The 17,905-nt window shown below is 40.4% G+C and overlaps 1 protein-coding gene across 2 annotated transcripts in view; it reads right to left on the bottom strand.

The window, feature by feature from the left end:
- NUP88 (nucleoporin 88) overlaps positions 1 to 17,905 on the bottom strand; it is a 29,736-nt gene that overhangs the window by 11,666 nt on the left and 165 nt on the right. The window contains exons 2-9 of one of the 2 annotated variants that reach the window (XM_059907728.1): positions 17,308 to 17,805; positions 14,451 to 14,620; positions 13,560 to 13,685; positions 10,613 to 10,699; positions 7,674 to 7,850; positions 3,428 to 3,614; positions 2,789 to 2,936; positions 106 to 204 (exon numbers count right to left, since the gene is read on the bottom strand). In XM_059907728.1, the coding sequence (XP_059763711.1) occupies positions 106 to 204; positions 2,789 to 2,936; positions 3,428 to 3,614; positions 7,674 to 7,850; positions 10,613 to 10,699; positions 13,560 to 13,685; positions 14,451 to 14,620; positions 17,308 to 17,757 (1,444 nt within the window). In that variant the 5' untranslated portion in view covers positions 17,758 to 17,805. The remainder of the gene's footprint in view (positions 1 to 105; positions 205 to 2,788; positions 2,937 to 3,427; positions 3,615 to 7,673; positions 7,851 to 10,612; positions 10,700 to 13,559; positions 13,686 to 14,450; positions 14,621 to 17,307; positions 17,806 to 17,905) is intronic. The other variant, XM_059907729.1, reaches the window with a different exon arrangement.

The following is a 17,905-nucleotide window of genomic DNA, read 5'->3' as shown; positions in this document are numbered from 1 at the left end:
TCAAAGAACTATCTTTTGGTATCATTTATTTTCTCTATTATTTTTCTGTTCCAAACTACTTTTTGATAGAATCTGTGAAACATACTGAAAAGCGCAAAAACTCACCTGATCCAAGAAATTTCTGAAGTTTATGAATCCAAGTTAGCCCAACACTATGTACACCAGCTTCATGAGTACAGTGATATCTTGAGGGACACTTGGGATCTGCAAATGGAATCATTAATGATATAAAGGAAGCCATTAGAAAACTGAGAGAATTCACCTGAGCAGGCCACAAACATATCTGTTGATGGAAGTGATGCAAGGTCTACAGGACCTTCACACTGTGGCACTATGTCAGGGGTTTGGGAATTTAAAAATCTGACTTCAGTTTTCAAATACATTTTAAAAGTATAATTAACAAACACAATTCAAATATGTTATTTTCTAAATATTAATACAGAGTTCACCAAACATTAGCATTTGCTGTCAGGTAACTCACTTATGCCTTTCTGTCCACCTCTGTGCATTTATTTACAGTTCTTCAAAATAAAATGGTGAGTAAGAAAGGCTGTAGTTCTGTAGGAAACCTATGCTTGCACGCATCTACTTACATGAAACTGCTGAAGCTACTGCACTCCAATAGCACAGGTACTAGAAAGACTTAAGCACAGCTGCTTAGTGAACAGTCCTGTCATAGATGGTAAGTCAGGTGTAAAATGTGAAGTTTTACTTGTCTTGATAATGTTGACTTACAGATAGTTGTTTAAGTTTTAGATAGAATTTTTGTATTTATATTTATACCAAGAAATATGAGCAGTTGTTACATAATTTTAATGAAAATTTCTGTATTTCCATGGAGCCCTAGTTATCAGTAAGACTATCGTGAAACTAAAAGATGAACTCTTGAATACTTAATTTATAAATATTTATCTCTGTGACTCACGATTTTTAAAACATTAAACAACCAAAACAAGATACAGAAATAATGTCTATACTAAAGCTGATTTAAGATGGCAACTGTCATCTATAAGACCCTAAACCAAATTTTTCTTTTATTTAACAGCCTCACTTTCTTACTGCTGACTTTATAGTAAGTAAATGTAAAGTGAATGTTATATTATTTCCATCTGTTTTATATGTTGGGGTTCTGCATAACACCTCGGAAAATAGCATTATGCTATAAAAAGTTAAAAAAAAAAAAAAAAAACTCCTGGCAATCTCCGTGGTAATCATCTCTCTGAACAATAAAGTACTAAACAGTTTCTTTTCATTTGCGCACACCTGAGACTTAATTTAAGGCTCAAATCATCTCATTAGGTCTCCCAGTGTTTAAAATGGCTTTTCAAAATGTGTCTGTGGTGCTGAAGTCAACAGAAAAACCTTAATATTGGGATGTGACAGAAATCTGTTATGAAAAAGGCAACATTAGTAACTGAGGTAGGAAATTTGCTAGACACCCCTGACAAGTTATATGGTAGCCATTCACTTATGTCATTAAAAATCTGGGTATGTTTCAGGTATTGTAATATGCCTTAAGTACAAATATGAATGAGTCAAAAATTTATTAGTTTCACGTATGAAAATGTTATCTCTTATTCAAAGAATCAAGATAAAAAAGCCTACAATTAAGATTTCCCAAAAACAGGTACCTTTTAAGGAAACCAATTAGTTTATGTCACTTTACCTCACTAGGTCTCAATTTCCTCATATATAAAGCAAAGTTCTGAGACTTAATATTTAGACTATATCTCTCCAAACACTGTTCAATTAGACATGCCCAATGAATCCTTTTTGCTGGTTTATTATATAAGGACTACTATGCCCTTAAATGTCTTGACTACACTTTAGTACAGAGTTGAAGCCATTATTACTAAACCCAGGCAAACTGGCTAACAGGACTGTAGGCAGGTTAAGTCAGGCTGCTACAAGATTGAACTCCCTTTCTCTGGACTGGAGAGAGGAAAACTATGAAAGGTACACGCAATTATTCCACACTGAGTAAGCTTTTGTTCCTCACAGGGAGGAAGACTAGATCCTAGAGGAGACTCTGAGAAACTGTTGAGGGGCAAAAAGGATTATAGGATTTTTATGTCAGAAGGGACCTTAGAGATCATCTGATGTTATCCCTATTATTTTTATGTGAGAAGTTGAATAAATGTCCGATACTACAGAGCCTATTAATGTTAGAGCTATAACGAAAACCTAGGACACTCCAGACTCCTAGTTACAAACTCCTTCCACTGAGCCACGCTGAGTCTGGACAACACACAGAACACATTCTTTGACTGTCTCAGCAGTTTATCCAAGAGCGCCCTAGATGAACAGACATAAGTTGCCAGAAGGATCTGGTGCCAACCCAGGTAAGTTAAAGCAAAAGGAAAAAAGATAAAAAGGAAACATTCAAATGGTTCTGGGTATAACAATATGTTCGAAAATGAAGAAAGATATTTTAAAGAGATACCTTAATACCAGTATAATTTTATTTTTAAAGTTATTTTTAAAGTTTATTAAAGTTTGCATACATTTAAGAACTTGAATCATGAAACCTCCTTTTGGTTGGACCAGGAAAAAGTCACTGTTATAAATCTGAGTGGATCCAGACTGAAGACCACTATCCTAAAACTTGGGGAATTTGCTTAGTCTTTCTTGGACCTACAGTGCAATGTTGTAATTAAAAGGCCAAAAGAACCCAGTCAACTTTTTAAAGGTTGGAACTACAGAAAAAATAAATTACACAGAAATAGCCTGTGATAATCTTAGTACAAATATAATGAAATAAAAGAACTAAATTTAGTGAAAACTTTACCTCTGTGAAGTTTGATTGGACAAGAAAAGTCAGAATCAAAGGGCTCGTCCTCTCCGGATGCCAGTTTCAGGGCAAGCTCCAACTCCACACACTCAAACACATACAGAGAAGGAATGAGGTCTGCCCTGGAATCCCAGGACTTTTCTGACTGAAAAAAAAGCACTGTAATTTTAGTGTTTCATGTTCCTTTGAAAATGTACACAACTAAAAACAGAAGCAAAAAGCTGGATCAAATAGTGCTTTCAAACTCTTTAATTCCACCCTCTATTCCAACAGTGCCTTGTTATTCTTAAAAGCGAAAAAAAGGCCTCTCTTCTTTTAGGAAGTTGTAAATAAACAAGTTTAGAGAAGAGCCAATTCAGTGATTCAAAGGTTCTTTATACCTGTCACCAAAGGTGGCAAAATAGAGTTCAGAAAGAAATATATAGGTCGCTGGACCAAGTAACCTGGGCACATTTTAACTTCCTTCAATTTAAGTTTTTAAAGTGGGCTTCAGTTACTTTTAAGTGTTAAGTTTTCAAAATACACATAAGTGCCAAATAGAAACTATAAAATTCCTCATATACGAAACATTCATACTGGTCCAGGAACTATCCCTGGTGTTGGAGATACAAGTATGCCCACAGCAGCCCGACTTACTGTTTGGTCATCTTCTTCTTCCCCTTCCAGCACAACACAGTGATACAGCATTCCTGATTCAGTAGCAATCACCAAGATGTTGGGGACACATGGTAAGCAGAGAACAGCACAAGCATCATAACCATAGTTATCTTCAGCTGCAGGATGCATGGGCAATGGGCCTAACAGCTTTCCCACACTCCCAGGGCTAAAGAAAGAGCGAAAACATACTTGGGAAATGTTGATAGAAGACAACCATGCTCATCACTTAAAACCCTTTTTGACTTTGTCTTTCCCCAGCTATCATACACTAATTAAAAATATAGTATATTCCCAATGTCTCCACTTGCTCATTTTCCCACTCAATTTCCACCTCTTTGGTACTTCTCAACTGGACATAATTTTGCCCCCAAGGGGACACTGGCATGTGTCTGACGACATTTTTGGTTGCCAACACTGGGAGGAGGGGGAGAGGTTACTGGTGTCTAGAGGCCAGAGATGCCGCTAAACACTGCCCCACAGGGCAGTCCCCTACAACAAAGAATTATTCGGCTCAAAACGTCAATAGTGCAGAGGTTGAAAGATCCTGCCCTAAATTTACTGTGGTTTATGCCTTCACCACTCCACTGGAAGCTACTCTCTGGCAAAGGTCACCATTGAGATTCTAGTTGCTAAATGCAAAAAAGGCCCTTATCTCGACCTTCTGCAGCATTTATAACTGGTTAACAATGACTGCTTTGTAATACCCTTAACATCTGTACATTCTTTCTCCTAGTTTTCTCTTCCTACCTCTCTGAACACACCCTTCTAATACCCTTTCCTAATTTCTGTCTCTTAAATATTTGCACTGTCCCGGATTCCACTGTAAACCCTCTTCTCTTTTCAAAATACACACTTATATAAGCGCATATTAGGACTTCCCTGGTGGCGCAGTGGTTAAGAATCCACTTGCCAATGCAGGGGACACAGGTTGGAGCCCTGGTCCAGGAAGATCCCATATGCTGTGGAGCAACTAAGCCTATGCACCACAACTACTGAGCCTGCACTCTAGAGCCTGTGAGCCACAACTACTGAGGCCACGCGCCACAACTACTGAAGCCCGCGCGCCTAGAGCCTGTGCTCCGCAACAAGAGAAGCCACCGCAGTGAGAAGCCCACGCACCACAACGAAGAGTAGCCCCCCTGCTCGCCACAACTAGAGAAAGCCTGTGCACAGCAACGAAGACCCAACACAGCCAAAAATAAATAAATAAATTTATATATTTAAAAAAAAAGAGCATATTAACTATGCCTGGTTTTAACTACTACCTGTATTCTGATGATTCCCAAAACTTTTATTCTGAAGTGCAGCTTATCTTCAGACCCACTATTTAATTGGATTAGACAAATACACTTAATGAGTGCTAGATAACACCCCCAAGGAACTAATGGTTTAGTTGGGGAAGCAGACATTTAACTAGAATTACTATAACACCTGTAATAATGCAAGGATTTACAGGGTACAAAGCAACACTGAAAGGTACAAAGCAAGTGAGATATGTAAGAAAGGTGTCAAAAATAAGATCAATGGGAACAGCATATTCTGGGAAGGGGTGGTGAGCATTCCAAGCTAGGGAGCAGCATATATCCAGCCCTGGAGGAATGAAAGGCGAAGAATTAACGGGAAGGAAACTTAGCTTGGTACGATGGGAGGCGAAGTGCAAAGTCTCAGGCAACAGAACAGTAGCTGGGCAGATAATCAGGACTGGCTTATGAAGCAGACAGTCTCGTAGGCCATGTTAACGTGCTCAGAGTCTCTCCACTGGATGACAGTGTGTCGCTAGAGGTTTAAATCAAGAGTGATAGAGTTTCACTTTACTAAGATCAATCAGACAGCAGTGAGGAGGATGACAAAGAGGGGACCAAAACGGAATTCAAGGCAACTATTTAAGAGAAGAATGATCCAGGCAGAAGATGATGAGGGTCTGAAGCAAGGACAGGGGACTAGAGAGACGGGTATATACATTCAAGAAATTTTCATGGTAAAATCAATAGAATTTTGGGACCAGACTGGATTTAAGAGGATGTAGAAGATGACTTTCAGGTTGTGGGCTAAGGTTACTAGGTAGATAATGTGGACAAATAAGGGCCAAGTAGTTTGGGGAGGAAGGGTAAGGGAGGGTAATAATGTTACCACAAAAGCCTCCCGAGAGAGAGATCATGTGTGAAAGGCAGAGAACATTTCTGTCCAGGAGAACAGGATTGACAGTGACTCCTCACCATTCTGCAATCTATAAACCTCTTTCATCTTTCTTATTTATCTTTTTCATTTTGCATCCTCTCTTCTCTCTCCTGGATTCACTTCTGCCCCCATTTCTACCTAGTGAATCCTTCAGGTCCAAGCTTCTGTATTACCATCTTCTAAGTCCTCCAAGACAGGCAGCCTAAGCACTTACTCTGTCCCACTCCCAGAGCACCCTGTGACGCCTTCAGCACATCACGTTGTACTAGTTTTGGTTTGTTGTAGGCCTTTCTGATAGACAAGGAACCACATAGCAGGGACTCTGCCTTCAACCTTGTATTCCCATAATTTGCCACAGAGTGAGCCCTGAATGAATATCTGTTGATTTATAAATAAATAAATTACAATGTTCAGATTCGGGCCGTATGCCTCTCTAGTTACAAATTTTCCCAAAATTCTTATCCTCTATTGACTCTAACTCTCGCCATAACAGATGATTCTTATTTCTTTATTTTACCTGTATTTTCTCTCTAGTCCTGTATTTCCAACTGTCCATGGAATATTTCCAAATTAGTTGCCCTTCCTGACTTCATTATTTCTGTTAATGGCTCACTCCCTTATCCAAACAGCAACAAAGTCTTATTGATCCTTCCTTTGTAGTATGTACTATGTTCATTTCTCCCTTGCATTACCACCCTAGTTCAAACGCTTACAGACCTTAAACTAAAATTTGGAAGTTACTTTAAAAGTCTCTCTGCTCCAGTCCCTTTCCTAACCAATTGTTTTATCCTTCTCCTGTTTAGAAACCATCACTGGCTTCCTACTAACCTTTTCCTACAGAAAAGACTCCACGTCCCTTAACTAGGTATTTAACTCCACCACATTTTCCCTGGACAGGTACTTCCAGCTTTATCATTAGACGCTCCCTACCTGAATCTTCTGCTCTAGCCCCAAGTGTCTAATCATTGGACCTTAAACGACATTTGCACTTGCCTGTTTTCATACTTGACTTCATGCTGCTCTTGTGACTAAAATGGTCTTACCCTTCCTTGATGCTTCATTTAATCCTGCTTTAAAGCCTTAAGTCTCATATGACATCAGTCCTTCTCTATGAAAATCTCCTTAACTTCTTCAGTCAGAATCATCTCTCCTTCCTCTGGGTTCTTATTATGCACCACGAATGCAGTACGAGTCATTATCTTTCCATGGTTATGTATGTCTTTTCCCCACAACTGGGACATAAAGATACCAGATTACCATGTCTAACCATCCCCATGGTGCACTGTTCACATAAGATACACGATACAGATCTTCCTTGACTTATGGCGGGGTTACGTCCCAATAAACCCATTGTTAAGTTGACAATATTGTAAGTTGAAAATGCATTTAATACAACTTACCTACCAAACATCATAGCTTAGCCTAGCCTACCTTAAATGTGCTCAGAACACTTACATTAGCCTACAGTTGGGCAAAATCATCTAACACAAAGCCTATTTTATAATAAAGTGTTGAACGTCTCATGTAAGTTATTGAATACTGCGCTGAAAGTGAAAACCGGAATGGCTGTAAGTAAATCAGCTGTTTACCCTTGGGATCGTGTGTCTGACTGGAAGCTGTGCTAACTGCCCAGCACCACCAGACAGTATCAACTGAGTATCACCAGCGCAGGAAGAGATCAAAATTAAAAATTTAAGGTACAGTTTCTACTGAATGCATACTGTTTTTGCACCATCGTAAAACCGTAAGTCTGACTAAGTTGGGGACCATCTGTAAATACTTTTTTGATTGACTAGCCTTTGTGAACACAAATCCAGTCTTACCTTAAGTGATTATCCACGAATTCTATAGAACTTACCCAAATAATATGAGGAAATGAAAGGTCAAATGATCTGTATCAACTTTCTCTTCAAAATATGCAAGCCAGCCTTGAAAGGCTGCAATACTTCCACAAACTCAAAAACATGGACCCCAAGTGCAACCATGACAATCTATACTGGAGCACAAGCTGGGCTTTCATTTCAGGTGGGTTACCTCCTCAGCTTACCTGTGCAGCAGACTAACATATGTAAGGAAAGTCTCCCCGTTCTCATATAAGATGTACAGGGGGTAAGCCAATACTTCATCTTTGCCTTTTTGTCCAAATATGTTCTTCGGGACTGCCGACAATGGCCCAAAGTCAAATGCAACTGCTGTCTCTCCTAGAGATGCGGTGTAGGCCCTTCTGAAAAGAGATTTTAAAACCAACTGGTTGGAAACGAAAACAGAAATAAAATGTCCAATAACAGCAGGTGGGGATGGAATTTGTATTCAATGGAGTGATAAGACAAAAAATTGTGATTATGAAGAATGTTAAACAACATTGGAAAATTCTCATAAAATTCAATGAAAGAAGTAGGCCATAAAATTATATAAAGTTGAAATATACAATCACACAAACAGTAAAAATACACACATACAGACATGCATAAACACAGAAAAGAAACAGGAAGAAAACACATAAAGATATCAACAGTTATCTCTAAGCAGTAGGAGGCATTCAGTCCATGAATATCTACTAGATATTACTAAGCGCTCAGTGCCTCTGGTTCTGGGAAACGTCAGTGACTTGAACAAAGGCCCCCCTCTAACGAGAGAGACGTCCACAGAGAAGCCAACCACACAACACAGAGCCAGACGATGATGTTATGAAGAAAAATAAAGCAGGGGAAGAGAGTACTGATGGAGGTGCTGCTTTAGGTGATCTGGGAAAGACTCTGATAAGGTGCTATTTGAGCAAAGATTTGAAGGAAGTAAGGGAGCGAGTCTGTGGTCACGCAGAGAAGGAGCAGTTCAGGCAGAAGGAAGGACACATGCAAAGACCAAGGAGGGCGGTGGCAGGAGTGTCTGAGGAATGGCAAGAAGGCGGAGTGGCTGGAGCTCAGAGCCTGGGCAGCGGGAGCACTGAGCTGGAGGGCTGCAGCCAGCGGGCAGAAATCAATGGAGTGCGGAGAGCGGGGAAGTACAATGAGCTGATTTATACCGAGAAGTAGCACTCTGGCTGCTATGCTGAGGACAGACTACAGGAAATTTTAAAGTATTTCATTTTCTTCTTAATACTTTTTTTAGTTTTCCCAATTTTCTACAACAAATATACGTTACCTTTATAATCAGGAAAGACAAATGATAAAACATGCTGTTTTTGTATTTTAAAATTTAGTATAGTTTGTTATTCAAAAAGATTCCAGTTTAACACAAGGTTAATGAATATGGTTAAAATAAAACCACAATTTCATATAGCTGAGAAAGTCAACATCATTCCAAGCTGTTATAGGTACCATATCTTAGTTTCTTTATCACATGGAAAGGTATATGGTATCAGGAGGCAAAAAATGAGGAATCCCAAAATCCAGAATAAAAGAACTGCCTGAGTTAAACTAAAAAATTAAGACAATGAATGGAAACAAACAGACAAAGCAGTTATTTCAAAGAGACTTAAATACCAAGCCATCCAAACTTAACTGGAACTTAATGAATATAGTAATATTTCTAATAATGGTAGTAGGTATCAATTAATGAGTACTTACTCTGTGCCATGCTAAGCACTTTTTATGCATGATCTCATTTATTCTGTACAATAATCCAAGTAAGTGGTCACTACTTTTTATATTCATGGACTATACAGTCATGGAAATGACGCTTAGTGCAACTGAATAACTTGCCCAGATGCCACAGCTGACAAGCGGCAGAGCTGAGACTGGAACCCACCAGGTGTTGACGCCAGAGCCAAAGCTCTTAACTACTGCGTTTGCTCTACGGCCTCTCATCTGGACAGGGTGCCTGGCAAAGGAGGTTGGAAAGCAATGGAAATGCACTGCCGACACCAGAACAGGACCTATCAACTCGCAGAGGCAGGTATTTCCCCACTGTGGAGATGGATGGATGCGAGGTTAAGGAGCTGGTGCTATAAGACATTAAAATCATTGGACTGAAACTTTCAGTTGTGGGACTATTAAAGAGAATTAAAGTGGTCCCAGGCTGGTGGCAACCTCTGACTCCTAGCAGAAGCAGATGAAATTCTTCTCTGGAGGAACACACCCCCAACTCAGGCTCTCAACATTTCAAAGCATTAAGATCAAGTAAACATAAGTTCACAACGAGAGATCAGCAATCACAGGAAGAAGCGACCATGATCATGGGGCAGGAGGAAGAACACACACAGATTTAGATCCCCACCTCCCCAGGACTTCAGATACTGAAACTGTCACATACAGAACAGCTGTATATAAAATATTCAAAGGAATAACGGTTAGAAAAACAAAAATAAAGAAGATTATTAGATATGACCATCATGGAGACATGAAAAGAACTAAATGGAACTTCCAGAAATATTGCTACTAAAGGCTCCTCTCTACATGCACACACTGTGGGTGATCATGTGTGGTAATCACCGGAAAGACTGATCAGGAGGCCAGAGGAATGGGGTTTGTAAGTTCAAAGGGTGATTCTGTTAGTGGTCAAAGTAGCCAGGAACTTGCCCCTGTAGTGGGTAAGAAAACATAAAAGAAGCCAGGGTCACAGGAGAATCAGAAGGGCTCTCTACGTTCTGCTCCAGCTTCTGGGGTACTAGGTGCTGGGGGTCCAGCCATCTGCCCATCCACACTGAGTGAACAGCTGGCAGGCCTCCAGCCCAACACTCTCACCTTCCACCTTTTCTGTAACTTTGCAATATTATAATTCATTCTCTTATTCAAGATACAACAGGGAATAAATTTCAGCTATTCACATTTTTGAACTTTCTTGAAAAAAGACCAAGTTAGTAGTTATAGTGACATTCAGATTTGTAACTTTTCGTTACCTATTCATATCGCCTATTTTTGCTTATTTCTCACATTACCAAAAAGCATGCTAAAGGCACCTTTGGAAAATCTTGCAATCTGCTAAAATTGCATTTATAATCCCGATAAACTAATTTTAAAAAATTTCATGACACAAATAAAAACTTACCCTTTATTGAGTATCAGACTTTCCTCTTCTGCTTCTGAAAGTACAATGACCTTAGTGGGTGTCTGGGGCTCACGTAGAGAGTAAATTCTAGCAATCAAAAGAGAAGAAAGCCAGTACTTAAAATTCTCTTTCATTTCCCAAAGTTCCTCTTTCCTTTCCATCTACTCAGTTCCTGAGAATTTTCCTACCAGTTATCACAACCATCTGCCAAAGATCTTGCTGTTACTGACAAAGTGGCCTACTTCATTTGTTCCGTAACAACATAAGAGGAAGGTTTCCCTGGGACATGAAGAAATGTTCTCTACTCTAAGCAAAATGCCTCATCAGCCTTCCCCAACCACCACACCTCAGTCCTTAGCCATATTCACCTTGTCTAGTCATCTCACTACTGCCTCTAAGTTTGCCAGCTTCCCTTCAGTTATACCCATCTGTCTCTGCCTATGAGACACCCAATCTCATCAGGGAAGACACCATTTCTCACTCTTCTTTATATACCAACTGGCCAGCACAGTGGGTGACTTTTAGCCTGCAATTTGTACATATTTGTGTTATATAAAGACACAATGTCTTCCCTGCTTTCTCAAGAGGTTAGTATAAAACTAAAAGAAATTTTCTTACCAAAATCATTTTATTTAAAATAAATTTGGGGGAAATTCCCTGGTGGTCCAGTGGCTAGGACTCTGCACTCTCACTGCCAGGGACCCGGGTTCGATCCCTGGCTGGGGAACTAAGATCCCGCAAGCCACACAGCGTGGCTAAAATAATAATAATAAATTTTCCCAGCATATATAGCTATTGTTAAAAGGAGAAAAAAAATTTTAAAGGCCAGTAGTATCATTGTTAGAAATCCAGTGTCCCTCTTAAAGTCTTTATCAAGTTAATCACTTATTTTGTCTGACCCCACAAAGAATTTTTAAACTTAGTTTGTTCCATTATCAATAGAATGTCATTTAATAAACGTTTTTAATGAAAATTTGATCCAATTGAACACACCATTCATTGTGGTCTTCCTAGCTGCCTACAAGCATTACTGACTTCAAAATACAAATAAGTCCTATAAATTGTAATGCGGAACAGTGAAAGGAAAAGTAAATGCAACAGGGCACTGAGTGGGAATTTCTTGTTGCCCTGAAACTGTCAATAGGGTCAAAGCTTAGGAAAAGAGTAGTGTTAAATACCCAATATTTTAAAAGGAATCTTCAATAACTGAGGCCAGATACCTCCTTTAGGGCTTAATGTGAGGAAGACCTAGACCTACACTATCTCCTCACAATCTCCTTTTCCAGCTTACATAAGACAGAAGGTGTCAAGAGTCCTTAAGAGTATGGTACGATGTTTGGAATGTGAGGGTCCTCCTTCTTTCTTTACCCCCAACTCCAGAGCCAAATGGGTGGGCAGGAAAGGCCCTAAAAGAACCAGCCAGATTTAGGGGTACCTGTAATAAGGGGAAATGGGTATCTCATTTCCTAGCTGAATGCCAGATGGGTTGTCAAAAACCACAGGCCACCAAGGCAAGGGAATTCTTGGGTGATTCTGACATGTCATATCCTAGGGTTGGGGGCATGTGAACACTCTATGGTATCTACTCTAAATATGGAAATTTCTGAAGGAGGTAGGCTGGGACAGCATAAGAAAGGACTATAGTGTAGTATGCCCAGTTCTGTGGCCCTTGGAGGGCAGGGAAAAGGACCTTGGCAGTTACCACGGCTCCATATGAAAAACCACAATGGTTAGGTCGAGAAGGCAGGAGATACCAAGTTTAGGGATAGTCCATCTTGACAGAGGGTTCAGGGCATGGACAGTTGGTAGAGTCAATGGGAAACAGAGCTCCTGAGTGATGGAGGGAGCTGAAGGCCAAACACTGCCCCTGAAAAAACCACACACCAATCTGTGCAGAGACTATCACATCAACAGAGGCCACCAGCAGCTGAGGGAACTAGATTAAACCAGGAGGAGGGATATGCCCCCTGCCCTTCACTGATGGACAGCCAGTTAGGTAAGATGTACGCCTCAGCTAGCACACTCTCTTTACCCCGCCATCGAGGAGTCAGACCCAGAGGAAGGAGGAACAGCTCTCCTCCTTACACTTCACCCCCTACCTCAAGGTGCTGGGGTAGAAAGAAGAGTCAAAGAGCAGATCATGCCCTCTCCACTCATTTCAGATCCCTCAAGGTCTGACCTGTGATAGGACCAGGATATAGTTTTGAAATGGATTTGAGATCAGAGTTTTAAACTGAACAGACTAAGTTTTAATAACTGAAAGTAACCAGAAATCTATGAGGTCTGTGTAAGAAGCCATTAAAGGATCAACCATTCGGCAGTAAAAGAAGATTTGGTAGAGCACAGTCAAAGCAGTGATTAGAAAAAATAAAACTGCAGGTATCTGTACATCAGTCAGTCTCCCCAACAAACTTTTTACATAAGGCAGATCCAGAAAGTTAACTGATAATATAATAGAGATCTCTGTAGGATTAGGGCATTTAATCATACAATGCAAAACCTGGAAGGGGCTTTAGTAAATGATCAAATGAAACCTGCTCATTTGACAAACTGGAAACTGAGGTGCCCAAGTTTTTAACATCCCGAAGACAGAAGTGACACTGGGACAAGAACTCAAATCTCTCAATTCCCAATTAAATGATCTTTCCCCTATGCTACATTACCTCCAAAAGAGTGGCACAATGAAAACAGTTTTAGGGAGATTGTCTTAATAGGTCAGCTTGGGAAAGGAGAGACTGGAGGCAGGGCCAGTTGAGAGGGAACAGCAGCGATTAAGGCACGTAAGTTAGGGCAGCTGGACGATTCTCACACGATTGAGAAGGGGTAACAACAGTCGTCGGATAAAGCTTTCCAGCATCTACTGACCCATTCAGTGGTACTTTGAGCAATTAACTGGCAACCAGAAAGAGAATCTTCCCACTCACAAAGCTGTAAGAAAAAAATGTACCTTATTACGTTGTCTGATGCTAACAGCACTACGTGGGGGTCCAGCATCTCACTCGGATACCAGGCAGCATGCTTTAGAGTCAGAGAGGTAGAACTGGTGAAAAATCTCTCAGCAACGGGAGTGGTGCTAAAATAAAGACAGCAATTTCCCAAAACCTGGATGAAAAAGCTTCTAAAGGAAAACCTATCTTAACACTCTTTGCTCTTCTTTCCTTCAAATTCCTTTCTCATAAATCTTGCTGAGACAGCATTTAAAGCATCTACCAACCAATATCAAAGAATCAAAATTAAAATATTTTCTAAATTGTAGAGTATATTATACTGTACTTTACAAGTAATTTTAGATACAGTATCTTACTTGATCCTTTTAGTAACTTTGTAAGGAAACTACAAGGGCAGCTATTATCACTCCTATTGTGGAAATGAGGAAACAGAGATTTAGAAAGGAAACATTTTTAAGGAGGCCCAACCTATGAATTGTGGAGCTAAAGGTGGGTTTCTACCTTATATTCTTTTCAGATCTTTCAGACTCTCATTTTTCAGGATTAATTGGCAAAGAAAAAAATACAAAAATAAAACTTAGTTATACTTATGAGAAAACTGTCTGGCTCACAGTTAATAACTGCTTTTAAAACATCTTATTTCAACCTACTTGAAAAAACAGCCTGACTTCCAATGAGACAGCAATGTGATAATTTAGGCGGAATAAAAGTACAACCCCACATATACTGTAAACACTATTACCACAAGAAGCCAGTGTGCAGACCATCTGGAGTATACTGATGTTTCAATAGTAGCAGAGTAAACATACCTTAAGAACCACTGGTCTTGAGCAATTTTTTGCATATATTACAAATTATACAGATAAACACTAAATGGAAATACAACTTACCTACAATTCACTGTTGATTTTCCACCTTCAAATTCAGAATTCTTCCCCCACCTTTTAGGTAATTCTAATATCATAAGTCCTTTTATTCCTATAAGTGCTACATGATGTTGTGTTGGACTTAACAAGACTTGATAGACTTCAAACAGGGGTGGATTTATGCAAAGCAATCTCTGAAAATTAAAGCAAATGAGTCAAAATAGTTAATTTTAATGCAAATATATATGGCAGTTACTTGAAAGCACAGTACCATTTTAGTTTTCTATAATTGTAGTTTAATGAAACATTCTGGGTAAGTACTAACACCTCAGCCATTACCTGATGAAATATTTTTTAACTATTTAGATTGGAATATTATATAAAATGCATCAGGTTTCCCTACTTTGATAAATACTACATATAATTCCCTTTTTATGATCAAACTCCAGACTACCACTTCAGCCTCAATTCTCCACCATTCCCCACTTGTACTTTATACTCCCAACAGATTAACTTGTATTTCTGGGAAATCATCATACTTTGTTATGTCTCTGTGTCTCTGTACAACTATTCTTCCTGCAATGCCCTCATTTTTCTTTTTTAGCTGGCTAAAACATTCTTGGAGACTCAGTTCCTATGCACTTTCCTCCCAAGAAAGTATCCCTGACCTTCTGGCCAGGAACTAATGCATTTTTTTCTGTACTCCTATAGCACACCCTAGATAATTCTATTATAGTACTTACCACCCTGCATTCTAATTAGCCTTTTACCTGCTCATCCCACACAGCTAACTACGAATTACTTGAGCTCTGTGTCTTTCCTCTCTGTATCTTTGGCATAGTATATGGCATGTTGCTAACTAACTCTCAATATATGTTTTAGTGACCAGACAAATGAAGAACTCAGAAGTACTAGTAAATGATAATTACTTCTATAAATAGTACAATAAGATAGAGAATGGCTTCAAGAGCTTCTGCAACTAAAATGCTGCTTTACCGAAGCAGATTTGACATTGAACAGTGATATTTTCAGGGGATTCTGTTAAGCTGTTTGTCTCATATGCCTTCAAAAAAAAAAAAAAAAAGTACTTCTATTTCTTCTCTCATGAGCATCTCAAATTCCCATTTTCTTTTCTTTCTATTTTCAGTAATAAACCATGAGATTACCAATATATTGCTTATCCTTAAGTACAGAGAATCACCCTAAATCAAAATCTTTTTAGACAAGACTGTTGAATATAATGTGATTTCAATTGTTACTGATGTCTGTAAGTGTGAAGTTTCTTTGTTTTTGTTTTTAGCTGCCCTTTGCTGATTCTAATCAAACTGTTTTTTCTCCGGTCAGTGGTTCTTTCCTTCTTTTCCCATCTTCTCAATCTTCTTCCTACTCGATTCTAATGATCTACCTCAAATCAAACACCACCTTTCTCCTGCTATGCATACAATCTAATCTAATTACCTAGGTCACCTGTGATAATCACATTATTTACGTGGGCTTTTTCTGTTTGTTTGTTTTGTTTTGTTTTTTTGGTTTGATTTGGTTTTTAAAGTCACTACTCATGCTTTCGTTTTGCCTTTTTGGGGGAGGGGTTTTTTTGTTTGATTTGGTTTGGTTTTTAAGGTTACTATTCATGTTCTCATTTCACTGAAAGTTGCAACTCATGCTAAACTGCTTCCTTGTCTATCTCTGAGTTTTTGACATTTGGAGGATTGAAGGTCATTCAGACAGTTATCAATATGTACTGAGGGTTTACAGGTTCCAAGCACACTGAAGTACTGGGGATACAAAAGTAAGGCGGACACAGCCCCTGCCTTGGTGCTTGCACTCCAGAAAAGAAGTCAGACAATAAATTAACAAGTATAAATAATTTAATCATGACTGTGCTAAATTCTGCATAGCAATATAGGGTGCTATTGTTAATACTGCGTGCTGAGCATCTAACACTTACTCTTATAAACTGAAATTTTACAGTCAGTAGTTTGTGGGCTTGTGACCTGTTTTCAAAACTGCAGAAACAATGCCAGCACCTTATTCAAATCATTTCTCATCAGCAAGCATCAAACAACGGCACACGATATATGTATGCCATACGTTAGAATGGGGGCCAAGTTTTCTTATTTTGTAATCTTTAAAAGACGTGAATCGGCTTATTACAAATAAACGCTTCAATAAAGCAATGTTTAATCACAAGAAGTCTGTAGTACTTTCTGATCACACCTACTTTCACATGCTGTTGGCTTCTCAGAAGCCAGCAAAAATCTCTTTCAACTCTGGGGATGGCCTAATTTTTTGAAAGAGCTAACAGGGAATTCCTCCTCCATGTCAGGCACGAAGATTGTTGCTTTCAAATCAACGACCCGACGTGATGCTCCCAACAATCCCAAGAGAAAGTTAGGCCTGTCCCTGTTATTTTATGAGTGTGACGTCACGACATCGGATTCTCGGGACCAACCTCCTAAAAAGAGCGAGTGCACCCACACTCTTAAGCCTCTTACCCCTGCTTTGTTTTTCTTCAGAGCACCTGCGCCACTGATGTTTTACTGTTACTCCATGGTCTCTCCCTTCCTCCCAGACCCCGCGAATTTAAGCATCTGGAGCGCAGGCGTTCCCTGTAACAGTATCCCGCGCAGTGTCAGAGTCAACGAACGTATGTGGAAGGAGTGAAATATGCGTAGAGAGGGTTCAAAAGGTTCTGCGGCCACGCTACAGCGAATGAAAATAAGACTTTTCCACTCGCAGCTGGACGCCCCCCAAAAGGACGTCTGCTCACCCTCGCATAGCACCCCGCCCAGCAGACGAAAACCAGCCAGGATGGGAAGGGGCGGTAAACGCTACTTCAGATCCCAGCTGAGGGTCATTTTCCAGATTAGCCTGGCCGTACCTGGTACTGGGAGAGGGGGGACTCCTCACCGGCGCCGCTGGGGTCCAGAAGGCGCACGACTAAGAAGCAGCTGCCTTCTCCGTCCCATAAGAAGAGCTCTCCGCCGAGGCCCAAGACCAGGTTTCTCGTCAGCAACTGCGGCGGCGAAGGCAATGATGAAGAAGCCGGCTTCTCGGCTGCGGCTAGGCTCTGGTTTTTCCGTCCTTCCTGGAGCCGCAAGAACACGGCATGGTCAGGGAGCCAGGCCTGCCACAGCTCACAGTCCCCCGCCGCTCCTTCGGCGACCGCCATCTTGGCCCAACAGCTCTCGTCGGCCCAGTTGCTCAGCCCGCCGCTGAGGGCAGCCAATTCGCTTCCAGCCGTCCACTGCTTCGGCCAGTCATCGAGCAGGGAGCCCGGAAGCACGAGCAGGGCTAGGGGCGGGGCGGGGCGAAGGTGAGGCCAGCCCATCAGGTAGCGTCATCGCCAAAACAAAGCCAATCACCAGTCAAGCCTATTCTGAAGCCAAAGGGGGCGGGACGAGAAGGTCAACATGCCAGTGCCTGCTTAGAGAAAGCTTTGGGGTTGCGGGAAGTCTAGTAGCTGGGGGGAAAGCGCC

The sequence above is a fragment of the Balaenoptera ricei genome, chromosome 20 (assembly GCF_028023285.1).
Source record: "Balaenoptera ricei isolate mBalRic1 chromosome 20, mBalRic1.hap2, whole genome shotgun sequence".
NCBI lineage: Eukaryota > Metazoa > Chordata > Mammalia > Artiodactyla > Balaenopteridae > Balaenoptera > Balaenoptera ricei.
Note: the sequence above shows the minus strand (reverse complement) of the source record. Positions and strands in the feature narration are given on the sequence as shown.